Raw genomic sequence first — 21,962 nt, 5'->3', positions numbered from 1 at the left:
CCCTGACTGATGCAGGTAGCCCCCCAGAGAAAAAGACACTTGAGCCAAGACTTGCAGCTGGAGAAGGAGCTGCCACACAAGACATCTGAGAGAAGAGCAAGCCTGGTGCGCATGAGGAGCACACAGCAGGAACGCAGCTGAGTAAGAGTAAGCAAGGCAGAGAGCAGCAGGAAAGGAGATTGCTTTATTAACAAAAAGCAGCAGCAGGGACAGGATAAGTGCAGCCTGTATGCCAAAAGGTCTCCTTTAGTTTTCCTTCCATGATGTACTGAGCCCACATCAGGACCAAAAAGCTACGCTTCCAGGTGCCTTTTCTTCTCTAACGTGCCACATGTGAATGCTCTCATCCCCACTGCTGGCAGAGGCTCTGGAATGCCGCAAGGAGATCATCAGTAGTGAACCTCTAATATTTAGAGCCCTGAACGTAAGTTGCACCAAGCTGGCTATTCCTCCCTTAGGGAGCCAGGAGTCAGGCTAGAGATGACCCAGTCATATGAGCAAGGGCCAAGAACTGAGGGCCATCAGCCGGCAAACAGATAGCTTACGTTGTCATCTCTGGGTAAGACGGAACATGCCATGCGCAAGGGTAACACTCTACCCTCTCCACCCAGGCTGAGTGGGAAAAATGAAGGCCAGGCATCATCAAAGACAATACACAATTTGGATGCAGAACCACCAAAACCAGTAAGAATCACTGGGGTGCATTAAGCCTAGTGAACCCCCTTGCCCTGGCTTCCCTGCCACTCATTTGTCCCTGCAACAGGGAACATACCACCACCACAGGCTTTCCTTATGACAAAGGTTACCAGAACAATGATAAATTCAAGTACTTTTATTAACCTGGAAAGATGTTCATGATTATATAAAGTGAAGAAAAGGTAACACAACCACATTAAATATATGCATTGATTCTTAGATACATTTGAACTTCATAAATATTAACTATGAAAAAATGTATTTATTGTTCTTTAGGTAATAGGATATACTTAACCAAAACTTAAAGAATGCATACAAAAATTATAACAAAGCCATCTGGTTAGTGGGATTGCAGGTGATTTTTGTTTGTTTCCTATTGTTTTCCTCTAATATGTATTGATCAAATAATGAAATTATTTATGGTTTATAAATAAACACCACTTCATATATGTAGCACTTCTACCTCCTTTCCTACTCTTTCAAGGAAATGAATTGACACATGTAACCTCAATAAGCTGGACTGGAATGGTCTGCAGACTCCTTTTACCTAACGGAAAATCCAGAGGTGAAAGGACTGAGGTCACTTTCCCAAAGTCACACATCATGATGTGTACCCAACCAAGACATGAATCTGAGGGTCCTGAAGGTCCCTTCCAAACCACGCACTTGTTCTGTACCCTTTTCTTAGCGCACAGACCCAAGGAAGTAAGGTTTACGAAGAGCTAGCCCCTTGTCCTTACCTCGGCCAGGCGGGAGTGCTTGTGGACATTCTCGCCTTTTTGAACACTGGGAGCCAGCTGCTGTAGGACACCCCTGCTGCTCGTCAGAGCTCTGGTCAGCCGAGCAAACTTCCCCCAGCCTGGAGCATGCAGAGGAGAGAAAAGACAGCTTCAATCACGTCCTGAAGGTCACAGACATTCACACCACCAGTTACACTGTTGGGAGACCACACACCCACTGTCCTCCTGGGCTCCTGTGAGTTCCTCTGCATTTCTCCCAACCCAGACTGGCTCTCAGAAAAGCATCTAGACACACTCAAAGTTGTGTAGCAATTTACTTTTACCTGCACTTTCACTTTGTTCTAATCATAGCTTTGTGACATAAGTAGGGCAGGTTTTAGCCCCATTTTACAAATGGGGAAACCAAGGCACAGAATGCCTAGACAATTACAAAGATTCTAGAACCCAGATCTTTCCACTCGGGCCCAAAGCTTTCCCGCTACATGATACCAGACAGTTGAGCTATTTCTCTGAATTCGTGACTGGGCTCAGGCTGCTCCCAACCCACACATGGTCTGATCTAGCAGAGACTGAGCTGGTTCCAGGGGTGGCAAGGACAAGCTAGTTAAATAGCCATCCAGTGCATTACAATCTCCAAAGCCAGGGGAATAAGAAATGAATCTAATCCCTGGGTAGGTGGGGAGAAAGCAAGGGCATATTTTAGCCTGTTCTGGGATGGGGGAAGGACTCTTGGTGACAGGTTCCCCAAATAACAGGAATCCCAAAGAGCCTAGTACTGAACTTGGATTTTTTCAGAGTTAGGCTCTTTCAGCTGGAAACAAAACTGCAATCGAATTCTGCAAGGTTTTTCAAGAACAGAAAGTATATTTTTCTATCAGGTAAAGCACAGCTGTGCATGAAACGATCAGCAAGGGCTCTGCTAGCCCTCGATCCAACCCACCCCTCCGCTACCATCACTACACCACTACCACTACCAAACTCTGACACAGATGATAAGAAGGAGGTGGCATGACAGATACCCCAGACCCTGCCTGGCAGGGAGCTCAGGGTCCTGGTCCATAAGCTGATCTAGCACAATGGATGAAAAGAAAGGTCCCTGGACCTCTGGGCATTTCCCCAGGCTCTGGCTAGCCTCTCGCGCTCTGGGCTAGCCCTGAAACCTTTCCAGGAATGGGGCTCTCAAAGGAGCTGGCTCTCCACTGGCTGAGTGGAAGGCAGGGAAAATGAATAGGTGTTGGATGGGGAAATGGACCAAGAGTGTAAAATTCTCCATCACACCTCTATCAGCATGGTCAGGCTCTGCCTGTTCTGAAGGAAGGAAAATAAGTTCTCTTCCAAGTTCCACCCCATGTTTTCCTTGCTGAAATATAGATATTTTCTAATGGGCCTGATGAAAAACTTCCTTCATTCATGTATTAATTCTGTAAACATAATTGTTACATGCCAGGCATAGTGCTAGGTACTGGAGATACTAAGATCAATAAGATACGGATTCCAGCTTCAAAGAGCATGCACCCCAGCAGGGAAGACTGACCGATAAATTTTTTAAAAGCCGTGATATGGAAGCTAAGTTCTGGGACAGACATGAGTATAGGATGGTAGGTCAAGACTGTCCAGAGAAGGCATAGCTTAGGGTTAGAGCAGAGGAAGTGACACCAGAACAGAATTTTGAAAGATGAGTAGGAATTAAAATACAAGAAGAAAAAGAGAGATGTTATACACAGAAAGCACAGCACCTGCAAAGGCAAAAACCATAAAACAGAGTAATACGTCAGTGAAGAGTAAGACAACCTAAAAGGCTAGATGGAAGATGCACAGCTGGTAGAGGGAAAAAGGGTGAAGACTATGGCCTGAAGTGATGTTAAAGTGGTTGCCAGGGGCCACAGGGAGAAGAATGTCAGTGGTAAGAACCAAGATGACAGGTTTAGAAATTTGAACTTCATCCTGAAACCTAGGGGGAACCAGGAAGGAGTTTTAATAGGTTGGGAAGGAAGAAACACACCAACTTCACTTTAGAGAAACAGAATGGGAACAAGCATGGTAGGCTTTTTAAAAACAAGGTTGACAAATAAAAGACCAGTCAGGACCCCAGGCAAGAGGTCCTGCATGCGTGGTCAATCCTAGGGCCTGGGCCCAGCAACAAGGAGAGCCTGAATACAGCTGTAGGGGTAGGACCCCCAGAACTCAGGGAGCAACAGCTGCAGAAGGAAAGAAAGAAGAGGCAACTCAGGCAGTCTCTGGGTTCCTGGTTTGGGGGACTGGGGTGACAGCCACACAATGAGAGTAAAAACATGTCGGAGAAGAAAACGCACATGATGGACCATAACAGGTACCATTTGGACCAGAGCCATCAGGAGAAACCCTCCTGGAAACAATTTCTTATTGTCCGAAAGGCCAAATGGGAGGAGACAACCGAATGAGAACCTAGCTCAGGATGACTTTCCTTCAGGGAAGCACAGTGGACCTTTTCCACAGGAAGATAAGGTTCAAGAGTGCCCTTCCTGGATACTGCCCCTCCACAGGCAGAACTTCCCGCTCCCTCTTTTTATACTCCCCCCGGTCTCAGGCTAACTTGTATCTATCCAGCACACACAGGTACTGGGTGTCTTTGGGGTGAGAGGGGGTGGACAGGAAGGGGAGGCATGAAAGCAGAAGAAAGCCAGAAGGAACAAAACATAATGTACAATCCAGCAGTTGGCTAAAAAGCACTCCTTGGATCCTTTCTCCACTCTCCAGAAGGACAACCACATCCCCCTTCCTTGGCCACACAACAGAATTCAATGCGGGCGAGACCCCCACCAGGCTGCTTGAGCCCACACAGCCCTGTATCCTCCCTCAGCCAGACAACAGGGTTCTGGGATGAAATGAAATTCCAGCTCCTCCAAGGATAAGTAAGTTCAGGGATAGGAGAAAAGACTGACGTGCAGGCCCCCGCCCCGGGAAAGAATGCCAAGTCGCTTTGAGTAGAAGTTGCAGAGGATGGCTGGCAGGAGTCCTGACTTTGGTGGGGAGGCTGTGAGGACAGGCAGGTCCTAATCTGCAGAATCACAGATTCTCTTAGAGGAGCTGGTGCTGTAACCCAATGTATGTAAGAGAATAGAGGACACCGGGGACCAAGATGGACAGTCAGTGTGGACACTGCCTAAGGATTCTCAGGTCCTCCTCCCCTGATCTTGTCCTCAACAGTGTAGAAATAACCAAAACTCTAGAATGGCTTCTTCAAGGAGGAGTCACTAAATCATCACCTTTCTGTCATCCCAAGGGCAGACAGACAAAATGTTAGTATTGGAGGAGCCAAGGGGACCTGTGGCTTGTATCCACTTGTATCCACTGCCCAGATTCTTTTCCAAGACGGCCTCGCAAACATCACACAGAAAGAGATACGGGGAAGGGTCTGCAGTTACAACAGCTTGCTCGAGCCCTCCTCCCCACACGTTCTCAATCTTGACCTTTAAAAAAAATCTCTTCTAAAGTTTTACATTCCTTTTTTGATCTGAATCTGGCTCAAGTTTATTGTGTGGAAGTAAATATGTGAGTCTTTAAAAGTGAATTCACTCTTTTAATGTGAGATTATTTGGTGGGGTAAGAGACAAAACAAGGGGGATGACTCAGCCTCATCTTTCAGGGAACAATGGGGAGAGAAAACTCTGAGCCTTACCATCTAATTCTTCTCTACCCATGTACCCAAGCCTCCTCGTTCAAAGGGGAGAATAGGACAGAGAAAAATATCCTGCAGCCACTATCAATTATCTATAATAACAGAAAGTAAGAAAGGAAAATAAGTCAATCAGAGAAAGACAATCACCATATCATCTCACTCATATGTGGAACTTAAGAAACACAACAGAAGATCACAGGGGAAGAGAGGAAAAAATAAAACAAGATGAAATCAGAGAGGGAGACAAATCATAAGAGACTCTTAACCATAGGAAACAAACTGAGGGTTGCTGGAGGGAGGAGATGAAGGGATGGGGTAACTGGGTGATGGGCATCAAGGAGGGCACGCGATGTAATGAGCACTGGGTGTTATATAAAACCGATGAATCACTGACCTCTACCTCTGAAACTAATAATACACTATATGTTAATTAATTGAATTTAAACTTAAAAAAAACCAGATTAAGTAAGAGATTAGAAAAAATGAAACCCCTGGAACATTACAGATTCTCGTTTCAGCCAAAAATTCCCATCTACTCTCTCATTCTGACTTCAAATACACACACACACACACACACACACACACACACAGCTGTAGCCTGACCTGCATTTCCTGGCTCCCACCATCTGTGGACACTTTTTATCAGAAACCAGGGGAAGCAGTCAAAAGATGGGCATAAAAGAGAAAATGAGGTGGTCAGGGACCTGGATCATTCCTACAAAGGAGCTTGAGAATTGATACGCTCTGTCAAAGAGGAGCCTGGGGGAAGGGGAGTTACTTTGTGTCTGATGCTGAAATAGTCCACAGCTGCTTGTTTGTGGGGAAATGTGAGGCGCCCGCTGGCTTCTTCAATCACTAGCAAGGCACTCAGCCCTGTCCCAAGCCCCAGAGTTAGGCACTGCGTGATCAAGGGGCAAAATCTCCTTTTAAAGACAATTTGAGCACAGCTGACTAAAGCAAAGGGTGAATCTGATAGTGGGAAACATGTGCTCCTAAGCCAAAGAGCAATTATCTGGGGATTTCTGGGGATTTGGATAAGCCACACTCCCCTTCCCGCTCAAAAGTGAATTCCCAATAACCCTGGGTCAGCAAGGCTCTCAAGACTCCTACTGCCGACTGGGATGCTGCACTGAAAACCCAGCTAGAATCTGCCAGAAGCTCCCAATGGGAGAGCACATCCAAGAAGAAACGTCAAGTCAGAAGAACAATCCAGCGACATGGCAAAGTATCTTCCTAGACTCGACCCTTGCAGCCAGAGCTGCAGTTTATAGACTTACAATGAACAAGGCCTGGGCAGCTCTCAAGATCTTCCACCATAAACTGACAAATATAAAATCTGACCTTGTCCTGAGTAGAGTGCTCCACTCAAAGGAGGCCAGGGGCACAGTGACATAACAGGAGGGAGGGTCCAAATATATCTGTCGTAGCCCTGGAAATGGACAGACTTTTAAAGTCGTGTCTTGGAGAAGGCTTTAAGCGATCACTAGCAGCATTCCTACAGGGAGTACTGAAGCATGCGTGCGTGTGTGCTTGTGAGCATGCGTGTGTGCACGCGGGCGTGTGCACCCAAACACTCATCAGCAAGGAAATGCATCACTGACTCGGGTAAAATGACGTAGAGCATATTTTCTTCCTGGACAATAAACTGAGGCGAATCTCACTGCCTCACTTTGATTGATGGCCTCGTTCCCATTTCCCGGGAGCCGAATGCAGAAGCCTCGGCGGCACGTGAGGCATGCTCTCTGCTGAGGACGGCTTTCCTACTAAACAACACTTGCGTGTCACCCAAAGACGTTCCAGCGGTGGCGAGAGGCAGGCAACCTGACTCAACCAACCTGCTGACTCTTTACATCTTGAAGACAAAACTTACAAAGACAAATGGCAAAATATCTAATGGCCTTTAATTGTTTATGAGTTTATTCCATTAAAGAAGCAAGGTGCTTTTCTAGAGGGTAGCAGGGTGATACTTAATCACGAGTCGGTCTTTCACCGTGGAATCACTCTCATACTGAGAGATCCTCAAGCTAGAATCCAGAAATCGGGGAATCACAAACCCGCAGGAAAAAGAAGAGATGGCAGGAGGCTGGGGTGCTCTTCCAGAAACTTTACACCTGCTGCCGTCTTGAAACCAAGAGGAAGGCTGCAATTGACTTACTGGGTTATCAGACAGTTAAAAGGAAAAATATAATGAAAACTATGATGACAGTTATACACAGTCTTGTGCTCTGAACTTTATAAATGCAGGCCTCCAGAAGTGCTAGAGGACACAGCCCAGGAGAGGAGCCACATCACGCTTTTTATTTCCTCCTATTAGGCACATTTAACAATCACAATGTTGTCACATCCCCATTTGGCTTCTCCCTGGACTCCGCTCAGATCTCTCTGGTGCATCTCGGGAAACCTCAAGGAGCATGGTTCTCAGGGAGCTGGAAAATCAGCCACAGGCCCTAGAAGCACTACAACTAAGGGGAGCTACAGCCTCCAGGTTACCTCATGTGCACGCTGGGGAAGAGGGACAGAAGAGAGTGCTGGGATGCCCCCGAATCCCACACCTCCGGGAATAACATGCCACCTTGTGTGTATCTGATTAGCTCAAGCTCTTCAGGAGTACCGTCGTTCTTGAAATTCTGAGCCCTTTCCTTCCTTGGCCCCCAGTGTTATTTAAAGAATACATGCCCGTGATACAGCTGAAGTGAGCACTACCATCTGCAGTCACAGGCTGGTTAAATGACCCATATGCAAATGTTACTCAAGACCCTGGCCTCATTAATACCAAGTTTCCAATGAATTCACCAGCCAAGACTTAACTCAATCAACCACAGAGGCAGAGATGTGTTAAAATCTACTTTAACAATCTTGAGATACAAGAAGTCAATCATATCTAACAAAGTTTACATACAAATAAGATGAATGTAGCCACGGACCTCATTTGGGTAACCGGCATCTGTCCTGGGGACCCCAGAAAAGAAGTTGCTGCTACCAGAAGTGCCCAGCTCTCTTCTTCTGTCTAATCATTACTGGAAAGGGTTAATCTAAAAAGGTATAAAACTGATTCAAATGCTTTCCTAAACAAAGCTTTTTTCCCCTCTCTTCTTCCCCCTTAATACATTCCAGAATGATACGATGCTTTACCCAACACAAATTAAAGTTTAAATCTTGATCTTTGGGCAGAGATTGCCTTGGCAACCTCCAATTCTCTGGAAGGGGGGTCACACCACAGTATTAAAAAAAAAAAAAAACACAGTGCATAAATACATGCACACGATCAGAATTACACACCTTTACATGAATCATCCTCAATTGGCTGTTTGAAAGCTGTTATGTCACTGAAAGTGCAAAGGAATAAAACCACTTTATCCTGTTCATTTCGAATTGGAGCAATTTTCACAAAGAACCACACAGGCGTCCCTGAAAGAAATATCAAAAGGTTGGTCAGTAATTTGCATTCTCACATGAGGGGCTCTGAAAAAAAAGACTTGGGAATGAATAGGTACAAATAATTTCTCATTCTTAAATGGTTTCATTTCTTCAGGGGCTGGGATGTCATACTGTGAATTCCTCTTCTTGCTAGGATAAGAAACTTTCAGTGACTATTTGGCAGGGATTTTCTTCTGGTTCCAATATTTTATAAATGTAGGTCTTTTAACCCTTGCAAAAGGATTAGAAAATGGGTTGAAAAATCCCTTCTGATCTTATGGAAAGTCACTAAGGTAGAGAAACCTAAATACTTACCTTAGACCATGCCGTAGTAAAGAGCAAGGACAAGGACAGGCATTGCCAACCACAGCTGGCAGACTACTGCAAACTCGAATTATTGCTAAAGGGCCCCAGTGTCCAAATCCAGTTTGGACATCTATCAATTTGACTCACATGCTCAATCAACCACAGACCAAAAGCTATATTTCTAAGTCTTTCTCCCCAAAATAAAAACCCCAAAGGTCCAAAGCAATGGGCAAATGACAACACACTGAAGAAAGAAGAGAACCACCACGATCACTCTCCCAGCAAAGACTCCCTCAAAAAGGGAGGTTCCCGTGTGGCTTCGGGCTGTGTTTACATTAGTGCTTTACAGAGCTCAACCACTGTGTTTCCAATTCCGATCCTAATTCCTGAGTAAAAATGGGATAAATGAGCTCTTCCAAAGCACTGCCCTAATCCACACAAGGAGAAGGTGGGCAGGACTCATCTAACTTCTCAGGGAGGGCACCCACTCAGGTGTCAACCACTAACTACACAAAGTCAGTGCCTGGCTTCCAAAACAGAATTAGGGAAAACAAATATTTTCTATCTATAGAGGACATTCTAGCCAGCCACACCAAACAATTCTGTGATGCAAAATTAAATGAGACACAAAGAAACAAGTTCTTCCCTATCTAGTTCCCATATCCCCTTAAACAGCATCTGGGATATAAGGACTCAATGATTTGCTGAATTCTGCAGAACTGGGATAGTAATTTATATGCTATTTTATAACCACTTTCAGGTTAAAATACATTAAGTATTTCTCCATGCTAAGAATTAGAGAAACTTCCTGGGGCACCTGGGTGGCTCAGTTGGTTAAACATCTGTCTTGGACTCAAGTCATGATCCCAGCGTTCTGGGATTTAGCCCCACCTCCCTCCCTTGGGTTTCCTGATCAGCAGGGAGCTTGCTTCTCTCTCTCTCTCTCTCTCTGAGTCACTCCTTCTGTTTGTGCACTCTCTCTCTCTCTCTGCCTGTCAAACAAATAAATATTTTACAAAAAGAAGTAGAGAAGCTTCCTATATACCAGGCATTGTGTTCAGCATTTTACATATATTATTTTATTTTAAGATATTACACAAACAACTCACTGAATCTTGGGAGACGGAAATAAATCCCCAAGAGGTATCTCTGGGCCTCTCTGTGGGCAATCACGGCAAACTCTACATTATACAACAACATGGCCAGACAGACATCTGACTGACATGAGGATTAGACAATCCAACTTAACAATACCCAGCTTACACATCTGGCTATCCCACTTACTCACATGGAAGCATAAATAACCATAAAATATATAGTCAAACAGGCAGCAAATAGATCAGATGGGAATATATTCTCCTTACATCTTCATTATCTATACATTCATCCATAGTTAATTTTATTCCTCTGTTGATTTTCTGTTCCATAATTTTCAGCTGCCAGTTTCTGGGTGCTCTTAGAAGACAAACAGGTTACAATGTCACCCTATGAAAAAAGTGTTTTGAAAGAAAAATCCACTATACCAAAAATCACACATAGCCTTCCAAAATCAAGAAGAATATAGCCTTTGAATCACCTACTGTTTTTTAAAGGTCTATATTACTATTCTTCCCAGTTCCCTGCTCAGAAACTATGGGATTTTAAACCATTTTCAATTAAACAACAGAAAACTCAATGCTTCACACCAATTGAACTTACACACCCACAGCTCTCCCTTACATCCTATAGCGGTAAGACAAAAAGCAAACAAATCAAAACACCATTTTCTTTCTGCTCTTTCTTTCTGCTCAGATGGTAAACCAGAAAATGCTGCTAATTCATCAAACCAGTAAGGAATGAGAGGCGAGCCCCCCCACCTCACTCATGAGATCTAACCCAGGGGCTTCATCTTTTGTTGGATCCCTGGAACCATTAACTCAGCTGCCACCCTATGGGCCACCCACGGTACTTATCAGCTGGGCCCCATGCCTGTGAACTTTTCCGGCTGGGACTGTGCCATCTAATCTTCATATTCCATTTATGGCTCCTGGGGTTGATGACATTACCCACACCTCCAAGGTCATGAGAGCCCACTCTGTTTGTCATGGTGGAAGGCCTTTTTCATTTTACTGCAGTTCAAACTCATCTTGAACTCCCCCCTCCCCTACTTCTAGAGGTCAATCTATTTAAAACTGTGCACTTCTCTCCACCAAACTGAGCCCAATGCTTCCTCCAGAAACGCTCCCTGATTAAACACGTGCTATTCCAATCATTTCTTTTCAGGCAATAAATACGAATCTTATACCAAAATTCATATAGCCAGGATGCCTTAGAGCATGTGTCTAATTGATCAGTTGGGCTTCTTGAGGGAGGGAACCTCCTTCTCCCTGATATGGTATCTCCTCATGGACGGACAGACTTCAAAGGAACTCCCGAGTCTTTTCTCTAGGTTGGTAATTCAGAGGACATATGTAGCTCAACCACTTCTCTTCATCTGCTTTCTTAGAAATGAGCCCCCACCCTGCTCTGCGTCCCCATTCTACAGATGTTAGGGGAGAACTCAAAATGGTAGGGTGATGACCGGTAGGAGGAGAAGCCTGCGGTTCTCCAGTGCTACCTGTGTTGGGTGCAGAAGTCTGATTCGAAACTTTACTTGTCCACAGACATAAACTATGTTCTCTAGGATCAGCTTTGCTGGTCCTAAAGGGGATATTTTAAACTCCATTTGCCTGAGTCCTGAATCTCTCTCAATTGCTTCTGATAACAGGCAAGGAAGGAAAGGACTATGTGAGATTCCCTTTAAACCTTAACAATGGAGGGCTCTTTCCTTAAATAGACTGTGATTCACTCTGGGGCAGGAGATCTGAGGTTTCTCTGTCTCATCACCCTGCACCCTTGTGTAGTACAAGGTTATGCATTGGGTTACATGAGGTTATTATAACAGTCAACTCCAAAAGGTGTCATTTTAGAGTTGGAAAACTCAACACCCTTGGAGGGGCAGGTACTCTAGGGATACCTGCTGAGTTCCAAAGAAATATATCCTACTTCCAGTGTCTTCAGAGTCACTCAGACCTGCCTCTCTCACAAATTAGCATTCCCTATACAATCTAGGAAATCAAGCATAATTGGCTTAAATTTTCATTTCTGAAATTCTTTCAAAGGAGAACATGAATCCCAGACTGGCACAGACCAGTAATCTCAACCTTCTACTCTTAAAAAAAAAAAAAAATTATTTATTTATTTGACAGACAAAGATCGCAAGCAGGCAAAGAGGCAGGCGGGGGTGGGGGGAGTGAGAGGCAGGTCCCCCACCAAGCAGACAGCCTGATGCAGGGCTCGATCCCAGGACCCTGAGACCATTAACTGAAGCCAAAGGTAGAGGCTCCAACCCACTGAGCCACCCAGGCGTCCCTCAACCTTCTACTCTTAAGAGCAAAGCATTTTTAACTAGTGAAACATTACTCAAAGTCTCAAAATATGAAACAGGTGCTTCAAATGAACATAGACTGCCCAGCACCTGGAGCCCTCACTCAGCTTCCCTTCCATCCCTCTTGATGCCCCCAAAAACAGTCAGGAGCACTTTGGCTCCATTCAGATATAGACCTGCCCAGAGGCAGAGGCCAGGACAGTTGGCCTCCAGGGATCTCTCCGAGAGCCCAGGTTCTGGACTATAATTCATTTCACCATGATACAAGATACACCACGATTCAAGAGAGGCAATCCAAGCACAAATATTCACACATACGGACACAAAATCAGGAAGATGAGGTTAAAATTCTGCCACTGCACGCAAGTGCCTACAGTGGGCAAATAGAGAAAAGCAAGTACGCGATGTCCTGTTTCTGCAAAAAGGACAAAGAGTGAATGATAAAGGAAGATCAATGCACAAATCTGGGGAAAACACAGCAAAGGCTGATGGCAAAGGTGGTTGCTGCTGGAACAGAAGGTCTTTCCTAGCAGAGGGTACCAGGGGAGGGACAGCTACAGGTCAGGCTCTGCCTCCCGCTCACTCTGTGATTCTCATCCCTTACTAGCTGCCTCCGGTCATCTAGTATTGAACCTGACAACTTGACTTGGCCATGGGGTTTCTCAACCCTAGCAGTCAGATAACAGAAAAGCAAGGCTCAGGAATATAAAAGATTTATTTGGCCTCCTTTAAGCTTCCTCCTACCCTGGGCCTCCTCTCAAGTACTCTCTGTAACAGGCTAAGGGGCAGCCAGGTATCCAGGCCATATTCAACACCAATGGAACTGACGACCATATTGCTGATTCATGGGAATGGATGTATGTACTGGGCCATTCAGATGACAGGTCGATAAAGGACTGGGGAATGGCTGCCTCCCCTAAGAGACTGTTTGGTCTCAGGTCACCTTCATTGAGACAAATGACAAGTACAGAGAGTCTGAGAAAGCTCTAGGGAGAAGCAGTAGCCGCTGGCCATTAGGACATCTGACTGGGAACCTCAAATCCCCGGTTTGAACCCTATCTCTTAGTTTACTGTATGCCTTGGCCATGTCAACTTAACCTCTTAGAATCGGTTTTCTCATTTGCAAAATGGGGATGATAGACCTACTTTAGGCTCAGTAAAATACGTATGTGTCTGATACATTCCTCTGTTCCTTTTATATTCCTCACCTGTAAGACTGAAATGTTCGATCTTACCTCACAGGGGTGTTTGGATGACTTAAAAGAGAATGTATTTCAAGGTGTTTAATGAAACTCCAGAGCTACCTCTACCTGTTCTGAGGAAGAGGGATGGTCTCAGACATGGGGAAACTAGAAAAATCAATGCCTAAGCCTCAACTTAATTAAAATGTGATTGAAGACCAAAGCAAAGCACGAAACCTAAATAAATGAAGAGAGCTACATTGTTTTTAGATGAAAAGATTCAATTTTGTAACATGTCAAACCTCCCCATTTAATATATAAATTTAATGCAATTTCAATCAGAATCTCAATTGTTCTTTTTTTGTTTGTTTTTCTTGGAGTTTGATGAATTGATATTCAACTCAAGTAGAAAAATAAAGGTAGAAGAACAGCCAAGAAAACTTAGAAAATTTTTGAAAGAAAAATAGTAACAAGGACTACCTACCATCACTGACCCTTGAATAAAACACAATTGAGTTGCACATGTCCAAAAAAATGGATTTTTTTTCTTTTTAGAAAGAGAATTTTATTTGGAATGAAAATACAGAGCCTATCACTTCTACTTCCTCTGGGGAACATGAATTTTTTTCAATAAATATATTACTGTAAATGTATTTTCTCTTCCTTACAATTTTCTTTGTAACATTCTCTTTTCTCTAGCTTACTTTAAGAATACGGTATATAATACATATAAAATTCAAAAATACGTGCTAACTATTTATGTTACTGGTAAGGCTTCCAGTCAATGGTAGGCTAAGAGTAGTTCAGTTTGGGTGGAGTCAAAAGTTAAACCCAGACTTTCTCCTGCGGGGGGTGGGGAGGAGGGACACAGACTACTGACATCCTTAACTTTGCCTTGTGCAAAGGTCAACTGTACAGTAACTAAAAGCCATTGGCAGCGCCCTAAAACAAACAACAGTGAAAACAACAATATCATTTATTAAGTGCTTACAATGGGGTCCAGTCCTGACACATTATGGCTAACTTCTCACAACAACTCTGTGGCATGGAATTGTGTCTGCATTATCCCCCATTTAAATATGGGAAACCCCAATGGAGAGCATTTTAATCAAACTCACATAGCTAATAAGTTATAAAAGGGCTCCTGGAAAAGGAGAGGAGAGAAACAACTTCATGAATGTGGGAGAATCTAGCATCTAAGAAAAGGAAAATTTCAAACTGAAAGGCAAGAGCTGGATTCTTTAATGCATTGTACTGAGACAATGTACTGAGACAATACACTGTACTGAGACAATGTAAATAAGCAATATGGAAAATAAATGAAGTTAAACTGCTATGTCACATAATACAAAAAAAAAATCCAACAAATTCCAAATGGTTTAATGTTTTAAATAGCCTAACACAACATAAAAGTACCAGAAGGAAAAAGTGAAGAATATTTTCATTGGTTTAGGTAAAGAGAAGAGCTTCCCAAACAGTATATAAAGCTCAGAACCCTAAGGGAAAACGGAGCCATAATTTTTTGACTTTATGAATGGTATTTAGAAAGTCTAATAAAAATAAAAACATTCTGGGGCGCCTGGGTGGCTCAGTGGTTAAATCCTCTGCCTTCGGCTCGGGTCACGATCTCAGGGTCCTGGGATCGAGCCCCACATCGGGCTCTCTGCTCAGCGGGGAACCTGCTTCCTCCTCTCTCTCTGCCTGCCTCTCTGCCTACTTGTGATCTCTGCCTGTCAAATAAATAAATAAAATATTTTAAAAAAAATAAAAAAAAATAAAAACGTTCTGGTGTGCCTGCGTGGCTCAGAGGGTTAAGCCTCTGCCTTTGGCTCAGGTCGTGATCTCAGGGTCCTGGGATCCAGCTCAGCATCCTGCTGGGCTCTCTGCTCAGCAGGGAGCCTACTTTCACCCACTCCCTCCCCCGTCTCTTTGCCTGCTTGTTATCTCTATCTCTGTCAAAAAAATAAATAAAATCTTTAAAAAAAAAAGAAAAAAGAAAAACATTTTAAATAGAAATGTTTTTCAACATAGAATCAATATCCCTCACATATAAATAGCTCCTAGCACTGAATAAGTAAAATATGTTGGTTTTCCTATCGGATTTGCCTCCACAACTAGATTGTAACCTCCTCAAAGGAGGTTTCTCCTTTCTTATACCTGGATCTCTTTGGCTCAAACCCATAGGCCTTTGGTAGGTAATCAATGAGTATCTGGCTGGAAGGTTCTTCTTGCTGGCCTGGACAATGACAGGAAAAGGCTTTTCCTGTACTCCTTTGTTACAGAAGCTGACCCAGAGGTCCCAAACAGGAGGTGCCCGCCATGCCACAAATGGTGGAGTCAGTCACATGCCTCGGACCGTTAGCCAGAGAGTGTCCTGCTTTCTCTCAAAGCTGACACTCGTGATATCCTTGTTTGAAAAATGGAAAAACTAATTGATTAGCACAAGAGTGAACACCTAAATATTTACTGAATGAGTTTGTTAATGATGACTGTCACCAGTGTATGAGTTAAGGAATGATATGAACCACAAAGCATTACTAAAATGCCCAGGTTTTTTGTTTTGGTTTTTTTTTTTAATTGTTGGAGAGCGAGCGAGAACACAAGCAGGCAGAGTGGCAGGTAGAGCAAGGAGCCCAATGCGGGACTCAATACCAGGACTCTGGGATCAGGACCTGAGCTGAAGGCAGCGGCTTAACCAGCTGAGCCACCCAGGAGTCCCAATGCCCAGGTTTCTTCATCAGACTGGCTAACAGATAGAAAGAAACCTTTCAAATCATCCGTCCTTCCAGATACTTAATAGTACTCCACACACTCATTCCAAAGCACACCAGTAAGACTCTAATTACTCTCAACCACCCAAAGGCAGGACAAACATTAATGCTTATCAAGAGAAGAGTCTTTTGGGGCACCTGGGTGGCTCAGTGGGTTAAAGCCTCTGCCTTCGGCTCAGGTCATGATCCCAGGGTCCTGGGATCGAGCCCCGCATCGGGCTCTATGCTCTGCAGGGAGCCTGCTTCCTCCTCTCTCTCTGCCTGCCTCTCTGCCTGCTTGTGATCTCTGTCTGTCAAATAAATAAATAAAATCTTAAAAAAAAAAAAAAAGAGAGAAGAGTCTTTCTACGAAATTGTCCTTGCAAATACTACCAAAGAATGGGAAAGAGGAAAACTTAATTTATTAAGATTTTATAAAAAAAAAAAAATGGTAAGAAAATCACCGGAAATAATAGAAGATATGAGCGAAGAATCTGAACAATTCACATAAAAAAGGTAATTTTAAATGGAGAGTAAATAGGAAAAAGTACTTCAGTCTCACTAGCATGAAAAACACGCATTAAACAACAAAAAAAGTTCAATTGTAGGCAGTTTGACATTTGAAAGTTCTACTGTTTGGTGCTGATGTAGCACAATGAGTCAGACACTCGAAACCTGTTAATGAACTTGGGAATCGGTTCATTTCTGAAATACTGTTTGGCAAAACGTCTCGGGAACCTCAGTTCCTGTTCTCTGACGTGGTAATTCTCAACTTCTAGGAAATATTTCAGAATCCCAATAAATATCTTTACATGAAGATACTACCTTCAGCTCTGTGTTTAATAAAGTTCAGAGCCTCATAAATATCCAACAGTGGAGGAACTATAAATGAATTCTTTCTAAATTATATTTATGGGGAATTTTAATGAGGAGGATATTTTTATGATAAAAGATTAAATACACATATGACTTCAAGTTGCATACATATCAAAATCTCAATTATGTAACATGTGTAAGTCAAAACCTAAAAGGAAACACCGAAAAGTTTATAGCATAGTAAAATTGCTGTGAGTCTTTGGGGTGGGTGGTTGTTTTCCTTCCCATGTTCGTGTATTCTCCATAGTAAAAATGATTCAATTTAGAAGTCAGGAAAAAAAAATTATTTTAGAGGATGACATTTCACATTTTAAAATCTCAACAGGAATGCCTTTCCTCCATGAGATTCTATACAGCTTCAAAATGCTGAAAGTTTCAGTCTATTGAACTAGATGTTTTGAAAGCAGGAGCAAACTCTGCCTCCTTCCTCCCTCCCTCCTCCCGCCCATGTCTGCTCAGTGTGCTCAGTCTGCTGCAGGTGATTTCCAATGTGTGTCAAAGTCCTAGAAGCCCTGCTTTGGGTCTCTTGAGGCTTCAGTGCATTTCATCCGCCTGAGCTACTCTTTGCCCTTCCCTCTGCCTAACTCCCACATCTTCAGTTTCTACATGGATTTGCTATCTGCTGGGAAAACTTTTTTTCCTGACCTTCTACATTAGAACTCGATGATCCTCTCCAAATGGTGTCACCATCAAAACACTTATGGGCTGTGTGCTGTGGAATAGATGCTGCCCCACCGCTGCTATAGGGGCAAAGGTTGGGCTTCTTTTCACAACCACATCCCTAGCGGAAGTCTGTGTCTGACATAGAGTAGTGGGTCAATAAAAAGCAATTAAAAAACAAAACAAAACAAAAAGCATAGGGACACCTGAGTGTCTCAGTGGGTTAAGCATCTGCCTACGGCTCAGGTCATGATCTTTGGGTCCTGGGATTGAGTCCTGCAACAGGCTCCCTGCTCAGTGGGGAGTCTACTTTTCCCTCTGCCTCTGTCCTTCCCCCCACCAACTTGTGTTCTCTCTTTCTCAAATAAATAAATAGAATCTTTTTTTTAAGCACAGAATTCAATGTAAATGTAAAATTCTCAGGCTTAATATATAATTTAAAATTTCTAAATTCCTTAGGATAGGATGGGATATGGAGGTCCTAGGAAGAAACAAACATTATTGGCATCAATCTCATGCTTCCGGTTTTCCGTACAGGCTTAGCCTTGTATGGAATTCCCACTAGCTTTCTAGACATCTTTGTGTAAATCAGAAAGAGAAGTTCCTCCCTCAGCACAGAGGTAAGGCTAGGCTATGGTGTATGGAGGATTCAGGAAGCAAACCGTAAGTTGGTTTCTAGTTGTTCTCTATTCAGCAAATAGCCTCCGCAACCATACACGGTGGCCCTGCCTTTACTCACAGCCTTGGAAGAATAGCCAGGACACTGGAAACCAAGTCCTGGATCCACATGACCTTGAATTAGGAATTTAACTTCTTATACAATGGGCATAAATAACATCAACCATGTCTACTTCATGGGGCTTCAAGAATCAACATTTTAAAATAGAGTGGAGTCCTATTTTCCACAATGTTTATTTTCTCAAGCCAAAGGGTAAGGAAAAAATTGCATATGACCACAATTATTCTAGAAAATTCTTTCCCACCACCCAGAAGTAGAACCCCATCCCAAGGCTGACATGCTGCCCTGGAGACTAGCACACATCTCTCAATAACCCTCCCACAACCTCAAAGCAGGAAAGAGATGCTGGTTCTTTGTAGAACATTAGTAGAACCAATTGGCTTACATGCGTGGGCCAGGTCTGCCTCAAGTACAGAACATCAGCTGTAAGAATCACCTTCAAGGCAACGAGACACTCATAAATACAAGATCTTCAGCCCCAGAGGCAGCTGCGGGAACAGCAGCTTCTCCTCCCCCATTGCACACTTCCTCTGGGGTACACGCTCCCTAACGGGTACAGCAAATTGAAATCACTGACTCCATTTAAATTAAGTTTCCTCTTCTCTTGCTTTGGTGCCAAACACATATAATTTCAGCAAGTTAAATGCATAGTCTAATGAAGCTTAAAAACTCTAAAGCAAAATATAAATGCAAAGCATTATTTTTGTGACACACCTATCCAATTAGTATGCCATGTCAAGGGGAAATCCAACTGCTCAGTATACAAAGCTCACAGGGTAGAAAACCTAGAACTTACTCCATTAGCTTGGGGCACATGGACAGGGCCCCTCCTCCCCACAAAAAGGCATGTGGCTCCTGGTAAGAGCTGGTGCTCTGGGTTGTGGTCACCACAGTAGAGGACCAGCACAGAGCCATTCAGTCTTTCCCCCTGTTCCTCTCCTGCCAGGAGAAACTCAACCTGCTGGCTGAAGGAGGGGGACAGAGCAAGACGCCATGCTAGTGTGAAAGCCTCAGGACCAACCTCCTTGGCTTAGCTGATGCCCCGAGCCAGTCTCTCAGATCGACATTAGCCCACAGCACCAAACAAACAGCGCTCTCAGCTGTCTGCTCCAACAGTCCAGACTGAATCTCCAGCTCCTTCCAGAAAAAACGTGTGCCCTTGGGGCGCCTGGGTGGCTCAGTGGGTTAAAGCCTCTGCCTTCAGCTCAGGTCATGATCAAGGGTCCTGGAATCAAGGCCTCATCAGGCTCTCTGCTTAGTGGGGAGCCAGCTTCCCCCTCTCTCTCTGCCCGCCTCTCTGCCTACTCGTGATCTCTGTCTGTCAAATAAATAAATAAAATCTTAAAAAAGAAAAAAAAGTGTGCCTTTTGCTTTTCAGAGCCAAATGTATCACTCTGAATATGCCACCAAGAGAAACACGTAATCTCATGGGCTATCTGGGCCACTCTGGAAACATTCTATTGAATCTATGAGCTGCCATTCAATCCTACATATAAAGAACGGAAAGCTTTACAGACAAAATCATTTTCTAAAACCAAAACACAGCACTATTAGACATCTCTGGAACCTGCTATGGCCATATACCCCACTGTCCCATACTTCCAACACAGCTCGTCTCCATTCGATAGGAAACCTCAGGAGGGAAAAGTGAGTTTTATACCTGTGTACGGCTATTGACCAAAATTCTTCATTAACATACTCCATGGAAGTAACTGTAGCCAAAACAAATACAAATTCACAATCTACTCTGAATAGTAATACCATCTCTGACAGAAAAGTAAGGTCATCAGGAGAAGAAAATTTTATTCAGAAACCATTTTTTTTTAATTCCACTATAGTTAACATACAGGATTATATTCATTTCAGGTGTACAACATGGTGGTTCAATAATTCTATATAATACTCAGTACTCATCCAGATATGTGTGCTCTTAATCTCCTTCCCCAACAGGGCATCTACTGGGGTCACCTGCTGTGCTAGGTACTGTGGAGGATGGACTCAAAGATGATCTGGCCAGAGTCACTGTCCCATGTCTTCCTTTCCCCCAAGAAGCCTTAAAGTCTACAAGTGTTTGCAGCTAGCAGCTCACCATAAGTAAACCAATAAGGAAAACATGACCTTGGCAGAAAAAGAGATCAAGAGTTCTTTTTTTTAAGATTTTATTTTTAAGTAATCTCTGTACCCAACATCAGGGTCAATTTTATAACCTCAAGATCAAGAGTCATGTGCTCTATTGACTGAGCCAGCCAGGTGCCCCAAGATCAAGAAGTCTTAATTAGGCAGCACCTAGATGGCTCAGTCGGATAAGAATCGGCCTTTGCTTCGGTCATGATCCCAGGGTGCTGGGATGGAGCCCCATGTCTGGCTCCCTGCTCAGCGGGAAGACTTCTTCTCCCTAACCCTCTGTCCCCTACTTATGCTCTCTCTCAAATAAATAAAATCTTGGAAAAAAAAAAAGAGTTCCATAAAGAAGAGTGTAACTCAGCAATCTACACCATTTATCCCAACATACACAATAGCCTCATGAAACAACATTTAGCTGAAGGGGGAGAAGAAGATGCAAGACAACGGAGGAAGAGCACCTCTTTTACTATTGCAAGCACATAAAGGTATGTTTCGGAATCGTTTGAATACTCACTGTTCTTCTTGTACATCAAAATTTCAAAGGAATTCATCTCATAGTTCTCAAACGTTTGCCGCACCTTTTCAATTGTGTCTTTATCGGTCAGCTCCCCATACATAAAACTGCAAATCAACCAAAAAGCTCAAGTTAGTTTAACAAATATTGAGTATTGTACCAGCACATGTTAAACATCTGTCCTATACCTAGCACTGTGCTATGTGGAATGAACACACACACACACTTAATGAAAACATTCACTATCGGGAGACTCTTAATCTCAAAAACCAAACTGAGGGTTGCTAGGGGGTGGGGGGGGAGGGATGGGGTGGCTGGGTGATGGGATACTGGGAAAGGTATATGCTTTGGTGAGTGCTGGGAAATGTGTAAGCCTGATGACTCATAGACCTGTACCCCTGGGGCAAATAGTACATTATATGTTAATAAAAATAATTAAATTTTTAAAAAAATTTTAAGACTTACTGATACACCAGCACTCTGTCACCATCTTCCCCCAAATTAACAGTAAATAAGGGGAGACACACAAAAAGAGTAGATCAGAAAACAGTGTGACCAATACATTACAGAACAAAAATTTCAGGCACAAAGCCCTGTGTGGTCACCGAAGGCTTCCCAGAGATAAAGACAAATGAAATCTGAAGAGCCGATGGAAATTAGACGGGAAGGAGGGAAAAGAACATTCCAGGCAAAAGAAAAGTATGTGCAAAGGCAGAGAAGTGAGAGGGAGGTTAATTCTGTCTGAATGCAGTTCAGTTCACTGTAACTGGAATATACACAATGAGGGGAGATTTCACAACAGATAGCACAGAAAGATAAGCACAGACCAAATCATGAAGGAACACATGGCTTTCAAAAGCAATGGGGGGAGAGGGGGAGTGTGGGGGAGACACTG

General features: G+C 43.5%; 1 protein-coding gene across 2 annotated transcripts in view; it reads right to left on the bottom strand.

Moving 5' to 3' along the window:
* The window catches only part of KCNH1 (potassium voltage-gated channel subfamily H member 1), a 376,651-nt gene that overhangs the window by 323,581 nt on the left and 31,108 nt on the right, over positions 1-21,962 (bottom strand). For both annotated transcript variants that reach the window (XM_044267467.1, XM_044267468.1), the window contains exons 3-5: positions 21,068-21,174; positions 8,374-8,502; positions 1,437-1,555 (exon numbers count right to left, since the gene is read on the bottom strand). In XM_044267467.1, the coding sequence (XP_044123402.1) occupies positions 1,437-1,555; positions 8,374-8,502; positions 21,068-21,174 (355 nt within the window). The remainder of the gene's footprint in view (positions 1-1,436; positions 1,556-8,373; positions 8,503-21,067; positions 21,175-21,962) is intronic.

This window comes from Neovison vison, chromosome 10 (assembly GCF_020171115.1).
Source record: "Neovison vison isolate M4711 chromosome 10, ASM_NN_V1, whole genome shotgun sequence".
NCBI lineage: Eukaryota > Metazoa > Chordata > Mammalia > Carnivora > Mustelidae > Neogale > Neogale vison.
Note: the sequence above shows the minus strand (reverse complement) of the source record. Positions and strands in the feature narration are given on the sequence as shown.